The sequence below is a fragment of the Thunnus maccoyii genome, chromosome 2 (genome assembly GCF_910596095.1).
Source record: "Thunnus maccoyii chromosome 2, fThuMac1.1, whole genome shotgun sequence".
Classification (NCBI taxonomy): domain Eukaryota; kingdom Metazoa; phylum Chordata; class Actinopteri; order Scombriformes; family Scombridae; genus Thunnus; species Thunnus maccoyii.
The window spans coordinates 9,260,862-9,277,316 of record NC_056534.1 but is presented as its reverse complement, the minus strand read 5'-3'; the positions used below and the strand labels follow the sequence as shown (position 1 = coordinate 9,277,316).

General features: G+C 39.3%; 1 protein-coding gene across 9 annotated transcripts in view; it reads left to right on the top strand.

Annotated features, from left to right (window-relative positions):
• LOC121906138 (hemicentin-1-like) overlaps positions 1–16,455 on the top strand; it is a 196,539-nt gene that overhangs the window by 127,628 nt on the left and 52,456 nt on the right. For all 9 annotated transcript variants that reach the window (XR_006098545.1, XR_006098553.1, XM_042424875.1 and 6 more), the window contains exons 5-10: positions 9,560–9,823; positions 10,066–10,398; positions 11,322–11,579; positions 11,843–12,115; positions 12,289–12,618; positions 13,596–13,853. Coding sequence is in view for 7 of the 9 variants with exons in the window: in XM_042424875.1 (XP_042280809.1) it covers positions 9,560–9,823; positions 10,066–10,398; positions 11,322–11,579; positions 11,843–12,115; positions 12,289–12,618; positions 13,596–13,853 (1,716 nt within the window). In the remaining 2 variants the exon portion in view is untranslated. The remainder of the gene's footprint in view (positions 1–9,559; positions 9,824–10,065; positions 10,399–11,321; positions 11,580–11,842; positions 12,116–12,288; positions 12,619–13,595; positions 13,854–16,455) is intronic.

Below are 16,455 nucleotides of genomic sequence, written 5' to 3'. Positions count from 1 at the left end.
ACTCACAAGACTAACGGGACATAATGTTTTCTCTCTGTTACGCATTTTTCGCTGTTTATTTGCTGAACTCTCTGCACGACTTTCATGTGTCCAGCTGTGGTGAGTCTTCTACATGTGTTTCTCCGTCATAGAGAGCGTTTACTGCTCCATGTAGACGAAATTAATGATGTAAAAAAATGCTTAAAATAGCCTCACAGCCTAGATAAACGCCGCCAAACACAGTTTAGTGTGATGTTTTGTTTGGTTGTTTATTTATTTATTTATTTTTAATGTTTTCAGCACCTGTATATCAGATGGGATCAAAATTTTCAGGTGCTCAATTCTGCTGGGAAAAAAAAAAAAAACAGCACAGACCAGCTTAAATTGGTTGCTGGTTTTAGCTGGTCTTAGCTGGTGTTAAACTGGTTTAGTTGGTTTACCAGGCTGGACAAGCTGGTAAGGCGGGTCTTGCTGGTTTGTCAGTATTGTTGGTCAGCTTGGTATGGCTGGTCACCCAGTCAAGTTAAGCTGGTGTCTGCTGGTCAAGCTGGTTAAGATGGTTGGATCTTTTATGTATAAACTCATATATTGAGTTTACCCCTCAAACCTATAACTAAGTGAATTCATAATGACCTATGGACCTGGTTTGTTTTGTTCTTTCTCTCAATAATTTTTTTTTACATTTTTTATTTAATTTATTTGCTTTACTTGGAGTAAAATGTAATTAATCAATTTAAAATAATTGTTTTAAAATTATTAATCCATTTAAATTAGGTAAATTGAGCAATTATTAATAAATTCATATAATCAAAAAATTTAACAGCTTACTATAATTCAGGTGGCATATTCTACGCTCCATAGTTTATGTGCAGGAACTGTGGTTTTGATTGCCAAATGCAGTGGTAATGTTCTTTAACAAGGTCATACGCTGTGGCTGTGGCTAAGTGTGATGCATCATGACTTAAAAAACACAGTATATGAAACGCTACAGGACTTTCAATTTGGAGCGAGGGTTTGTTTTTTATGGCCTGAGCCCCAAAGGGGCGAAGACCCTCTTGTATCTGTTCTGTTTCTTTCTTTCTTTATTATCTTGCCACTTCAGACCTAAATTTGACCCCCTAAACATGTTCAAAAACTCACCAAATTTGGCACACACATCAGATCTGGTGAAAAATTTGATAAAATGTAAAAAGTATCCCCCAAAGTGCTAAAATGTGCTCTATAGTGCCACCTATGTATCTAAAATTGACACGGCCACAGCCCATAGGAATGTCTTAGAAAGATCAAACCAAAACTCAATTATTCGTCTCAACAAGACCTACAAATCATAGATGACACCCCTGACCTAAATCCAACAGCAAGTCCGCAATATGACGTCTAAACTATAAGTCAGACCACTTTCAAACTTTTCCAAACAAGGAAATTGCTATAACTTTATTGTACATGCTCCAGTCTGCACCAAACTTCACATGTTAGTAAAGTCAGACCTGTCATCCCAGGTCTGGAGATATCTACATGCCCGTGACAGAAGCCCTTGGACTGCACCACACCCCGATGTGCACAAGGGTACGAAGGCCCATTCAACGCTGCTTGCAGCTTTAATTTGTTTTTGTTTTTTTGAAACAAGGTATCATTTACATGTCATGTTCAAATGAGTCCTTCTGCCTCAGGTTGAGCAAAATCTCAGCTCACTTTTCACATACTCCCCTTTAAGGAATAGAAACCTCAAGCAGAACTTGGCTCTTGGTGGGTGGCCACCTGCTTTGACCGGTTGGGTTGAGAGAGAGAAAGAAAGAGGGGAAGGGGAAGGGGGAGGCACAGAATAACAACAATCATAACATTAACAATAACAGCAGCAATAGCAATAACAATAGCCAGGGAAGGATGCCAACAGGACTGCGAAGGACCACGAAGGCTTGGCCTGAAACCCAGGGTTTCCTGCGAGATGAAAAAGCACAAAAAACTCTGGGGAAGAAGCCAAGTTAGTGACTTGCATTGATGTTACATGAATACATACAGATGGAGAGGAGGAGGAGGAGAGAGGAGCTCAGTGCATCATGGGAAGTCCCCCAGCAGTCTAGGCCTATAGCAGCATAACTAAGGGCTAATCCAAGGTGAGCCTGGTCGGCCCTAACTATAGGCTTTATCAGAAAGGAAAGTTTTAAGCCTACTCTTAAACATAGAGAGGGTGTCTGTACCCCGGACCAAATCTGGAAGATGGTTCCACAAGAGAGGAGCCTGATAGCTGAAGGCTCTGCCTCCCATTCTACTTTTAAAGACTGTAGGAACCACCAGTAAGCCTGCATTCTGGGAGCGCAGTGTTCTAGTGGGATAATACGGTACTATGAGCTCTTCAAGATTATTAAGGGCTTTGTAAGTTAGGAGAAGGATTTTATATTATATTCTAGATTTAACAGGAAGCCAATGTAGCGAAGCTAAAATGGGAGAAATGTGGTCTCTTTTTCTAGTTTTAGTCAGTACACGTGCAGCTGCATTCTGAACCAGCTGGAGAGTCTTTAGAGACTTGTTAGGGCAGCCTGATAATAAGGAATTGCAATAATCCAGCCTAGAAGTAACAAATGCATGGACTAGTTTTTCTGCATCTTTTTGGGACAGGATGTGCCCGATTTTTATAATATTACATGAGTGAAAAAAGGCAGTCTTTGAAATTTGATTTATGTGGGAGTTAAAGGACATATCCTGATCAAAAGTAACTCCCAGATTCCTTACAGTGGTACTGGAGGCCAGGGTAATGCCATCCAGAGTAGCTATATCATTAGATAATGTCTGTCTAAGGTGTTTAGGGACAAGCACAATAACTTCAGTTTTATCTGAGTTTAGTAGTAGAAAATTGCAGGTCATCCAGGTCTTTATGTCCTTAAGGCATGCTTGGAGTTTGTTTAACTGATTGGTTTCATCTGGCTTCATTGATAAATATAATTGGGTATCATCTGCATAACAATGAAAATTTATGGAGTGTTTCCTAATAATATTACCTAAAGGAAGCATATACAAGGTGAATAGTATTGGTTGAGTACAGAACCTTGTGGAACTCCGTGTCTAACTTTTGCCTTCATGGAGGATTCATCATTAACATGTACAAACTGAAATCAGTCTGATAAATAGGACTGAAACCAGCTTAATGCAGTTCTTTTAATGCCAACTAAATGTTCCAGTCTCTGCGAAAGGATTTGATGGTCAATTGTGTCGAATGCAGCACTAAGATCATATCTAGTAAAGAAGCGCTAACTAAGGGTAAGGCTTCCTTAAGCAGCCTAGTTGGGATGGGGTCTAAGAGACAGGTTGATGGTTTAGCTGAACAAATCATTGAAGTTAGTTCAGAAAAGTCGACTGGAGAAAAACAGTCCAAATATATGTCAGGATTTACAGCTGTTTCTAAGGTGCCTGTGTTTGGGGAGAAATCGGTGCCTGTTGAGGGCAGGAGGTTGTGAATTTTGCCTCTAATAGTTAGAATTTTATCATTAAAGAAGCTCATAAAGTCATTACTACTAAGAACTATAGGAATACATGGATCAATAGAGTTATGACTCTTTGTCAGCCTGGCCAAAGTGCTGAAAAGGAACCTAGGACTGTTTTTATTCTTTTGTATTAATGATGAGCAATAGGTAGCTCTGGCATTACAGAGGGCCTTCCTAAATGTTTTAAGACTATCTTATCAGACTAAGCGAGATTCTTCCACTTTGGTGGAACGCCAAATCCTTTCAAATTTTCATGATATTTGCTTTAATTTGTGGGTTTGGGAGTTATACCATGGAGCTAACCTCTTATGTTTTATTATCTTCCTTTTTAAGGGGGCGATGGAGTCGAGTGTTATTCGTGATGAGCCTGCAGCACTATCAACAAGATTATCAATTTGGGAGGGACTAAAGTCAACATAAGAGTCCTCTATAGCAGCGATTCTCAACTGGTGGGTCGCGACCCAAAAGTGGGTCGCGGACACGTTCTGGGCGGGTCACGGACAGCTTGTAAAAAATAAATAAATTTTTAAAAAAAATTAAAAATAATTAATGCTCATCTGATTTTGTACTCGTCTTTTATCTTGAAAAAAAAAAAGAGAGAGAGAGGCACGCGACAGACGCGCGCAGCATTCTCGTTGCCATGGTAACCACCATTCGTTTGCCGGTAACCCTTTAAATTTGTCTTTAAATTTGTGATGATGTTCGGAGGCAAGATGGCGAAACGCAAATGTAACCCGGAGTATTTGAAATGTGGATTTTCGTTCATTGAGGACAAACACGGACAGAAACCCCAGTGTGTTATTTGTAATGAAGTGCTGGCACATGAGAGCATGAAACCATCCAAACTAATGCGACATTTACAAACGAAACATCCCGCATGTAAAGACAAGCCGGTGGAGTTTTTTCAAAGACGACTTCATGAACTGAAGGTATCACAGAAGTGTCTGACAGCATCTTGCTCCAAACGAGAACAAGCGCTCCGGGCGTCTTACCACGTAGCTCACCGTATCGCGAAGGCCAAGAAACCCCATATTTTACCCGCTGCCATGGACATGGTAAGAGAGGTGCTGGATCAATCAGCGGCAGACAAGCTTAAAACCATACCCCTGTCCAATGATACTATAGCTCGGCGTATTGAAGACATGTCTGGTAACATAAAACAACAGACCACAGCTGGCGTCCAGGCAAGCCCTTACTATGCATTACAGATGGATGAATCCACGGACATAACTCACCATGCCATTTTACTGGTTTATGTGAGACATGTGTGGGACGGTGATTTGCAGGAACAATTTCTCTGCAGCAGAGAACTTCCTACCACCACCAAAGCAGCCACCACCAAAGCAGAGGACATAGCAAAATCAACTGAATTGAGAGCAGCAACAATGGCTATCAGTAATACAGTCGGCAACCGGAAATGACACAATACGCTTACCGTAGCACGTCAGGTGTTAACTCGAGCTGGCACCGCTGTTGCCAGGCAAAAATCATCTCTGTGTTTAGGACATGCGTAGTGCGACATCTAGTGACGACACTTGGTGGGCTTCTTCTTTATTCACTGACAGCAAATTCACCGCCACTAACTGCCAACTGCTACAACGGTAAGTAACTTAATTCACCGCCACTAACTGCCAACTGCTACAACGGTAAGTAACTTATATTTGCCTATAATGTGAAGTTCTTTTAATAAACCGCCCTACACATATAATATCGATGTATTGTTTTTTTTATAAAGGAGCTAAAATCACGTGCAGACTGATCTAGCGCTAGATATGACCCTTGAGAATTATGGCAGTTTACACTTTACTAACGTTAATTTGAACTCAGCTGTGTTCAGTGAATGTTTTAGCTAACTGTTAGCTAGTAAAAATGAACCTAGCTGACATACTATTGCACACAACTTTATGCAGCCCCTCCCGAAATCAAATGCAGTAGCATTATATCCCCTGTAAAACAACAAGTCGTCTTTTTGTTGTATGGATTAAACAAATGAGATATAACATGTTAGTTAAATTTGTCAGTTTTAGAGGTGCTGGTAGGGAGATTACCTTTGGCCAGAGCTAGGCTAACTGTCTTCCCTGGGTTCTAGTTTTTATGCTAAGCTAAGCTAACCTGCTGCTGCAATAAAATTAATGTACAGACATGAGAGTGGTATTATGTTGATCCTCTCAACTAACTGGTGAATAAGCATATTAGGCCCCTGACCTTTGATAAATAAAATAATCTAAAAAAAGACTAGAAAACCTATTTTATGATACAACTCGTACTCGTTTCTAAAACATGTTTTGTTTTCATCTATTTCAGGTCCACATAGGGTGTCGTGTGTGGCCTCTTTGTCAAGGAGATAGCTGTGGCCATTTGGGGACAGCTACCCTGAAAACAAGGAGCCCAACCACCAAGGGGGAGGCCGAACACCCCTTGACCCTGACAGAATTGTAGTCACTGAGAGGTATGTTTACTGATGAAAAATTTGGATTATCATTTTGCAAGCAACTTTGAATGCTGATGCTGTCACAACCTGGCAGAACTGGCGGTGTCATTTGCATGATTATCTTGTCTGGAGAATATGACAGGATTTAGTTTTTCTTTTTGACAGTGGAGGTTATCAGATGTAGGCATTTTTTAAATCCCCCGCTGCTGTCAGGTGAATGCAGGCTGTCATAGCTGTTAATAGCTATACTCAGCAGCCTATGTTTTCAAAGTGGATCACAAACAGGCTGAGGTGTAACACAGCAGTAGGTTTTCTTACAGTCATCGACCACTGAGCCTTTAACATTGTGATTTAAGGGCCCCCGACCCCACGTCATTTATGGCATGGATTAAATTACTCTTATTGGCTTTTTACTCACAAAGCTTTTATTGCACTTACAGTAACGTGACGAGTGTAGTTGTCAACTTGATTACCTCACTTGGTTTACCGTCTCTCCCCTGCTCCGCTGTGTGTGTAGCATACCATAAATGACAGCAAAGCACAGCAGAGTCATTTCAGCTAAGTGTGAGAGTCAAGTGCATTTTGCTGTCATTTAAGGTCGCGTTAGTTTCTCTTCTCTCCTCTGCTGTCTGTGGTTCAGCGATGGCAGGGCTGAGGCCTCCTTGTGTGTGTGTGTGTGTGTGTGTTGCACAAACAGCGGAGCAGTTGAGAGACAGTGAACCAGGGGCCTGTTTCAGAAAGCAGGCTTAACAAACTCTGGATCCAACCCTGAACTCTGAGTTGATGAACCCCGAGATGTGAAACTCAGAGTCAGTTCAATCAACTCTGAATATTTTCACTCTGAGTTTAAGCGCACGCATGATTAATAAAAAAAAGCCATCATATATGGAGCTCTGATACTACGAGTCACCATGGCAACAAGTAAATAAAAGGCAGAGCCTCCATTTTAATCCAGTGGACGTAGAGATATGAATGCATGTGTGTGCGGACATTGTACATTTATCTTTAAAAAAAGAGCCTATGTCAGAGCGGGAAAAGTGTCAATAAGTTAACACAATAAAGTTTTATTCAGTGTTGTCCATTAATCCATCATTTACCAGGCTCACATTTCCTTAATGATGATATGGAATGGATGTGGAATCTGAGTGTGTATCAGGCCACCGCTACATTACATTTTAAATATATTTGTTCAGCTTTAATCTGACGGACAAAACACAGGAGGCAACTGAAGATGAAATATAGTTAAAGATTTAAAACATATATACATCAAAGACATAGAGACATGAATGTAAACTCACAGTCTGATCCAGTAATAATGTGTTTGGTGATTTGCGTCAAGGTTAAAATTCAGTAGATTTTAAATGTTCAGATGCCTATTTGTATCTTGGCTCAACAGCATTCAGTGATGCTGCTCAATCCTGCTAACTCAGAAATATTAACATATAATCTCCAATATTATAGGAATGATGTTTCATCAGTGCAACCAATCATGTCCTGAGTGATAGAGATAATTATTCATTGATCCCACCTGTCTAATTTTTTTATCCTGTTATCAGACAAGTTGAACAGCTTTGGACGGAGGGTCCTGTGCCTAGTCTTCTGGAAAATAGAGGACGTCAGTTGAGTAGGCAGTCATTCGATGTGGCCCAGGACACATTGTGTTTACACTGCTAAATGAATGTGGTCACATGCTGCCCAGACCACCTCCAAATGTGGTCTGAGTGATCGGATCTCAGTCGGTCCTCAATGCGTCTTGGGTGTGTTTACACATGTATTTAGAGCTGTCCACTTGTGATCGGATCACCCAAGACGGATGTTAATACCAGGTGTAAACAAGGCCAGAGTTATAACAGAAGGACATGCAGAGGTTTTATTCTGAGCTGAGGCTGAATTCACGCTGTGTAATATCTGAATGTGAGAGAAAAAAACGCTGTTCAAAGAAATGATTGATGTGGATGAAAGTGGTAACTTTAGAAAGTCCTGCATAGCAAACTAATATCCAACCAGGATTTAGATTCTGACTTACAGTAAACCTCCACTAATGAATGTGCTTTGATACAGATTGAATGAATGAAGACATGAAACTCTGTAAGAGGAGACAGAGAGAAACTCGAGGTTTGTCAAAGAAAACCTGCCAGTGAGCAGGTTAGCTTCACAGAGTCAGAGTTACCGTGGTAACTGACCCAGAGTTTCCCTCATCTCAGGGTTTCTCTAATCCTGCTTTCTGAAACAGGGCCCTGGTGAAGTACTTGAATTGGCCACAACTACACCTGTTATGCTACTGTAAGTGCAATAAAAGCCTCATGAGTAAAACCCCCACCCTCCAATATCATATCATCGTCCATTGAGATGTTTCACTGTGGACATCGTCATATGCCAATTCGGTAGACATCGCCCGACCCTATTCTCCATAATTGACCTGATCTAACAATATAATCTGGTGTTGTGTGTTTTCTTCCAGGCTGCTTCCATTGGTGGCTGCAGGGGCAGAATGTTGACGGGGCAAAATTGAGAAGAGGGAGAAGAGCATGGGGAGAAACATAATGTGTGAAAAATACAGGACATTGTTAAGAAAGAAAAAAACGACATTGTGTCTTAGTGAGTCGGGGGGGTGCTTGAGTTATGTCATGTTAAACACTGCTATGGATACTGTAAACTAAATTATTATTAGTATTATTATAATTAGTGGTTTGTTGTTGCTGTTGTTACAGTTTTTATTGATATTGTTACATGTTGTGGTACAGTAATTGTAGTTATTGTTTAACTAAATAAAACAGATGAATGGTCATACTCAAATTACTTGGATGGAATGGATTTAGTTCACTTTGATATAGTTTCAGTGTAGTTAGTTGTTTATCTTGGCTGAAATTCACCATGATCATCCTCTCCAGGCAACGCTGGTCCCTGAATAAATACCAGCATACACCAGCCAAAAACATCACTGTTGGCTGGTCACCAGCATGACCAGCACAATGCCAGCTTAAACTAACAGGTCACCAACAAAAACCACCAACATAGGCAGGTGACCAGCAAGACCAGCAGGTTGACCAGCAAAGCTGGTCTGTGCTGGTTTCTGACTGGTGTCAGATTCAGTTATAGTATATTGGTTTATCTTTGAATAATTTGTTTGCCAAAATGTGTTTTTCTTTCATTATTGTTCGCTGTATTGTATAGTAATGTACTTGTAGTGTATGATATAAAGCCTCTGTAGTGTTATATATATTGTTCTATGTGTAGAAATGTCCCTGAGTTATTTTACTTACACTGTAAACTTTATACAATATGCTTTGACAGTGCTGTACTTAAATAAAATGCCAATAAAGCACATTTGAATTTAGAGTAAATACTGAATACTGAAAGAGAAAGTGTGTGTGTGTGTGTGCTGAAAAACACATGTAAGCAGCTAATGTTCGGTGTACAGACCATTTTAGTTTGACCAGTAACATCCATCCATTAAGTAGAGATGGATATTCTATGTAGGAAAAATATAAAGTAGTTGAAAATGAGTTGAGTAAACTCTGTTACAAGATAAACAGCACTGACTGACTGTTGGTTTATTGAATGAAATTGTACGTGAAATGACTGTTTTATGTACTTTCATAGTGTTCATTGTGATTCCTAATTTTATGTTTCATGTTTTTCATCTCGGCATTTCATGTCTGTGTTACAGATGAAAACTGTGCAGATAAACCTGTATTCACTCCATCCAGACTGGTAGTGAAGTTTGGTGACCCAACCTCTGCCACATGCTTGGTTTGTCAGCATAATTGCCCAAACAACTTATTTGGTTTGAAAAAGTCTGCGGGGCAAAATACGATAACCACGATTTTATGGAAGGTTGACAGCCTGACTGAATGGGATACATCTCCTGTGTGCGATTATACTGGTGATGATAATAACCAGTGTTGTAGCACCCTGCCTGTAACCGTCTATCGTAAGTAAACTTGCTGTTGAACAAAACATTACTGTAACAATTTAATATATATATATATATATATATATATATATATATATATATATATATATATATATATATATATATATATATATATATATATATATATATATATATATATATGTTGGATAGATTTAGGTTTGTTTTATTGTCAGCTGTAGTTCACCACCTTTATCTTACTGTGTGTGTTTCTCACTACATCTCTCTGTTTGTCTCCCCAGAGCCTCCAAAAAATGTCAGTTTCAGCTTCCTAAATCACTCTGGGCCGATGACTGCGGGTCATCTGTACACACTGCAGTGTAACGTCCAGGAAGTTGCTCCTGTTGCTAACCTCAATGTGAACTTCTACAGAGGACGGACAGAACTGGGCCAGCGAAAGGTCAAGGGTAACCTGGAGAAGAAACCAGTGACTGAGACCTTCACTCTGGATATCACCCCTAGTAAAGAAGATGATGGAGAACAGTACTGGTGTGAAGCCAAGCTAGACCTGGGACCTGAAGGACCACAGACTCCTCCAGTGGTGGAGTCAGGAAAACTCTCAGCAACAGTCTACTGTGAGTCTGACAACAAAATGGACACACATCTTATTTCTGAGACAGCTAGTAAAAGTTTTAATGTGACAAAAACAAAAGAAACATTACGTCACAAACAATGACAAAAGACAAAAATGTCTTTTACTTCACTACATTAGAGGGAAACATTTATTTAAAGGACGGGTTCACTATTTTTCCAGTCTGTCTTAAAACAACAGTCAGGTGCCCAAATTTCCATTGAAAGATGTTTTCCTCACTGTAATCATTCCTTCTGTTCATACTGGCCATTCAAAATGCACTTATATTGATGGGGGCCAAAATCCACAGTGTATCCACAGTCATTTTGTGCAAAAATACATTTAAAAGTTTATCTCAAGTTTATATGAGGCTTCAGCAGTCTGAGTTAGTCATATCAAGTGGATATCTGCCACATTTACAGTCTTTTTAGCATCAAATTCCCTCTTTGTGTTTCCTCAGACAGTGTTTCCCTGTTGAGCTGCAGTGGAAGTAAAGTAACAAAAAGAGAAACTTTGGCACTAAAAAGACTGTAAAGTTGCTTCAGATAAACTTTTAAATACATTTTTGCACAGAAGGAGGGCTGTGGATTTTGGCCTCCATCACTTACATTGTAAGTGCATTATGAAGGGATCTTCTAATGGTCAGTATGAACAGGAGGAATGATTACAGCAAGAAAAACCTATTTCAATGGTAATTTGGGCTCCTGACTATTGTTCTAAGACAAACTTGAAAAATTGTGACCCCGTCCTTTAAATAAATGTTTCCCTCTAATAGTAGACCTATATTGTAGCAGAAACTGAAAGTAACGTAAAACAGCCAGTTAGTACTGTGGTGTATATCTGCATTAATCTGTTTAAAGTTCAACATTGTTTCCATTTCTCTGTAATGACATGTTTTGTATCTTCCCTCCCTCAATCAACACACAGATGAGCCTCAGCTAAAGGGGTCATCACATCCAGATCTGATCAACGTCACGAAAGGAGACCGTCTACAACTGGACTGCTCTGCTGTGGGAAACCCCAGCCCCTCTTACAACTGGATGCTCCCATCAGCCAGTGGTTCCCCCTTCAGTGACGACATTCTCACTATCGAGTCTGTAAGTTTGGAGCACAAGGGGCAGTACATCTGTTCTGTCCACAACAACATCGGGACTGTCACTGTGAAGTTTAACGTGGATGTCAAAGGTGAGTTTAAAGTTTTGTCATTTTCAGTCTTCAGGGTTGTGATTGTTAGAGCAACTGCAGTATTGCTTTCCCACAGCAGTGGAAAATTTGAACACATGTGACATCAATGAACTTCCTTTTTTAAGATTGTGTGGTTTTGTCATTAGTCTGATGTATAACATCGTACGTGAAATGACTGTTTTATGTACTTTCATAGTTTTCATCGTGATTCCTAATTTTATGTTTCATGTTTGTCATCTCGGCATTTCATGTCTGTGTTACAGATGAAAACAGTGCAGATAAACCTGTATTCACTCCATCCAGACTGGTAGTGAAGTTTGGTGACCCAGCCTCTGCCAAGTGCTTGGCTTGTCAGAATACTTGCCCAAAGGATTTATATAATTTGGAAAAGTCTGTGGGGAACGTTACAAAAAATGGAACCACGATTTCATGGGAGGTTGACAGCCTGACTGAATGGGATATAGATGTCATTGAGTGCTATTATACTGGTAATGCTGATAACCAGTGTCGTTGCACCCAGCATGTAACCGTCTATCGTAAGTAAACTTGCTGTTGAACAAAACATTACTGTAACAATTAAATATATATAATCAAAATAAGAAATAAATATGTTGGATAGATTTAGGTTTTTTCATATTGTCAGCTGTAGTTCACCACCTTTATCTTACTGTGTGCGTCTCTCACTAGATCTCTCTGTTTGTCTCCCCAGAGCCTCCAAAAAATGTCAGTTTCAGCTTCCTAAATCACGCTGGGCCGATGACTGCGGGTCATCAGTACACACTGCAGTGTCACATCCAGGAAGTTGCTCCTGTTGGTAACCTCAATGTGATCTTCTACAGAGGACAGACAGAACTGCACAGACTACAGTCCAACAACACAGAAAAGACACCAGTGACTGAGACCTTCACTCTGGATATCACCCCTAGTAAAGAAGATGATGGAGGACAGTACTGGTGTGAAGCCAAGCTAGACCTGGGACCTGAAGGACCACAGCCTCCTCCAGTGGTGGAGTCAGGAAAACTCAAAGCAACAATCTACTGTGAGTCTGACAACAAAATGGACACACATCTTATTTCTGAGACAGCTAGTAAAAGTTTTAATGTGACATTGACAAAAGAAACATTACGTCACAAACAATGACAAAAGACAAAAATGTCTTTTAGTTCACTACATTAGAGGGAAACATTTATTTAAAGGACAGGTTCACAATTTTTCCAGTCTGTCTTAAAACAACAGTCAGGTGCCCAAATTTCCATTGAAAGATGTTTTCCTTGCTGTAATCATTCCTTCTGTTCATACTGGCCATTCAAAATGCACTTATATTGATGGGGGCCAAAATCCACAGTGTATCCACATAGTCATTTTGTGCAAAGATACATTTAAAAGTTTATTTGAAGTTTATATGAGGCTTCAGCAGTCTGAGTTAGTCATATCAAGTGGATATGTGCCACATTTACAGTCTTTTTAGCATAAAATTCCCTCTTTGTGTTTCCTCAGACAGTGTTTCCCTGTTGAGTTGCAGTGGTAGTAAAGTAACAAAAAGAGGGACTTTGGCACTAAAAAGACTGTAACGTTGAAAGATATCTACTTGATTTGACTCATTCGGATGGCTTGAAGCTTCATATTAGCTTCAGATAAACTTTTAAATACATTTTTGCACAGAAGGAGGGCTGCGGACTTTGGCCTCCATCACTTACATTGTAAGTGCATTATGAAGGGATCTTCTAATGGTCAGTATGAACAGGAGGAATGATTACAGCAAGAAAAACCTATTTCAATAGTAATTTGGGCTCCTGACTATTGATTTAAGACAAACTTGAAAAGTTGTGACCCATCCTTTAAATAAATGTTTCCTTCTAATAGTAGACCTATATTGTAGCAGAAACTGAAAGTAACATAAAACAACCAGTTAGTAATGTGGTGTATATCTGCATTAATCTGTTTAAAGTTCAACATTGTTTCCATTTCTCTGTAATGACATGTTTTGTATTCTTCCCTCCCTCAATCAACACACAGATGAGCCTCAGCTAAAGGGGTCATCACATCCAGATCTGATCACCGTCACGAAAGGAGACCGTCTACAACTGAACTGCTCTGCTGTGGGAAACCCCAGCCCCTCCTACAACTGGACGCTCCCATCAGCCAGTGGTTCCCCCTTCAGTGGCGACATTCTCACTATCGAGTCTGTAACTTTGGAGCACAAGGGGCAATACAACTGTTCTGTCCACAACAACATCGGGACTGTCACTGTGAAGTTTAACGTGGATGTCAAAGGTGAGTTTAAAGTTTTGTCATTTTCAGTCTTCAGGGTTGTGATTGTTAGAGCAACTGCAGTATTGCTTTCTCACAGCAGTGGAGAATTTGATGTGACGTCAATGAACTTCCTTTTTAAGATGGTTTTGGCTTTGTCATTAGACTGATGTATAACATTATCTGTACCTGTTTTCTTTACCGAAACCCCTCACCCAACCCTCTGCAGAGAGCTACATGTACATTATTTTAGTGGTACTATTAGTCCTTGTTCTGGCAGCAATTGTCTTCATCAGTATATACGTCCATCTGTACAAACACAACCGAAAGGGACGGTACAACCTGAAGGACGTTTTCCATCTTCGCTCTCAACTCATTGCTGTGCCTACTGAAGAGTTAATTTGTGGGTGAAGCATCACATGTGTGTGGACAACCTGAAACTGTTGATATGTCATAAGCTGCAGTTAGCTGTAAAGCACAGATATATTTATCCTAACCCAAACTGTAGAAATCACCAGAAGTCTCTATATCTGAGGTTTAACACATACATGCTGCACATACGGTTAAACTCAGGTTTAAGCTGAAAGATTGAAATGTTGCTCTGTTTAAGGAGAGATATCTATTGCTATCTATCTATATTTTTCTTGTTGTTAACAAATCATGAAAACACTAAAATGAGCAATTTGTTAGTTAGTTTGTCTCTCAGGACTTTCTGACCTCCTCACCTTGTCTGTGGCTCTCAGTCCATTCATTTCTACTGAAGACTTAAAACTTTAAAAATGAGTCACAAATATAGTTTCATTTTTAAAAGGGGCTCAGCAATTTCCTACAGCAGCTGGGCACTGTAGTTTTCAGTAAAAGTTACTCAAACAAAACTAAATCATGCATTTATTGGGGACTATTTTCAACTGCAGATTAATGCATATTTGGTGCACTAGTGTATGTGCAGCAGCAGGGCAGTGTGTGTGTGGCATTGATTCAAAATAAACTACAGTGCCTGAACATTCATTACAGCTGGTGTGATAGTGTGTCTCACTATGTTTTTAATAGTTCTCTGTCGGTGAACATACTGTTTTACTATTTATTTCTATTTCATTTTGTTTGTGTTGCTCCAAAGAACTTTATAATTTTCTTTAGAAAGGTAATGTATAAACAGAGATCAACATTGTGTGAAAATTCACACACTGAACTTTATAGCTGCGTGTTAAACCACGGAAAGCGAAAGTAATGAACTGCATACTGAAAGGCCAAAAAGGAAATGTTAACTTTGTTTTTTAAGTTTTTTTAATGTGAATAAAATGACAAAACTCACAAATAAATGGTGGCACTTTGTACATAACACTAACGTGCATCCTTGTCTTTCTCTTTTATATTTGATTGTATTGTAAAGTTGTTGACATGATGAATAATAAACCCGTAAATAAATTAAAACAGTGTTAAAAGAGCAACAAGTTTAAAAAAATACTACATAATCTTCTTTATCACTTTCTAAATATTTTAACTTAAAATATTACAGTCGCAAATTATCCTTAGATACCAGTAATCCATGCAAATTACTTTTCAGATCAAGACTTCCTCTCCTGTTAATCATCTCACGACCCCTCAGATATATCTGGTGACCCTTTGGAGGGGCCCGACCCCTAGGTTGGGAACCACTGGACTAAACTATCTAACTGTATATAAAGTAGTTGAAACTAGCTCCACCTCCAGCAGCTACAACAGTAACATGCTGCTCTAACACTGATGCTTCAGTATTAATAATCTAATGATGTCATATATAATAATTTATCAGTCAGAGGGACCAAACCACTACTTTTACTGCAATACTTCAACTATATTTTGCTGCTAATACTTCTGTACTTTTACTGAAGTAGGATTTTTCATGCAGGACTTTTACTTGTAATGGAGTATTTTTACATTGTTGTATTGGTACTTTTACTAAAGTAAAGGATGTGAATACTTGTTCCTCCACTGATACTGTGTGTGTGTGTTGACTGACATTTCAACACCATCAACATCCTGTGTTAGCAAGTTACCAGAGATCTGTTAAATCCGCAACGAGTTTTTTCCACTTATCTGATGAGAACGGCGAGACTGAGAAGCACGTACCATCCGGTTCATAGCGCCTTTCTTAAGCGTTTCTAATTTCAATTTCAGACGAATCCTCTGTCGGACTTTGGCCTCAACGATTTTTATTACCAGGACCTCTGTTTACTCTCAAGACTAACGGGACATAATGTTTTCTCTCTGTTACGCATTTTTCGCTGTTTATTTGTTGAACTCTCTGCACGACTTTCATGTATCCAGCTGTGGTGAGTCTTCTACATGTGTTTCTTCGTCATAGAGAGCGTCTACTGCTCCATGTAGACGAAATTAATGATATAAAAAATGCTTAAATAGCCTCACAGCCTATTTGAATCTAATACAGGAAGTGGCATTGAGCAATGGATATTCTATGTAGGACAAATATAAAGTAGTTGAAAATAAGTTGAGTAAACTCTGTTACAAGATTAACAGCACTGATTAACTGTGGGTTTGACATTGTATGTGAAATGACTGTTTTATGTACTTTCATAGTTTTCATTGTGATTCCTAATTTTATGTTTCATGTTTTTCATCTCGGCAT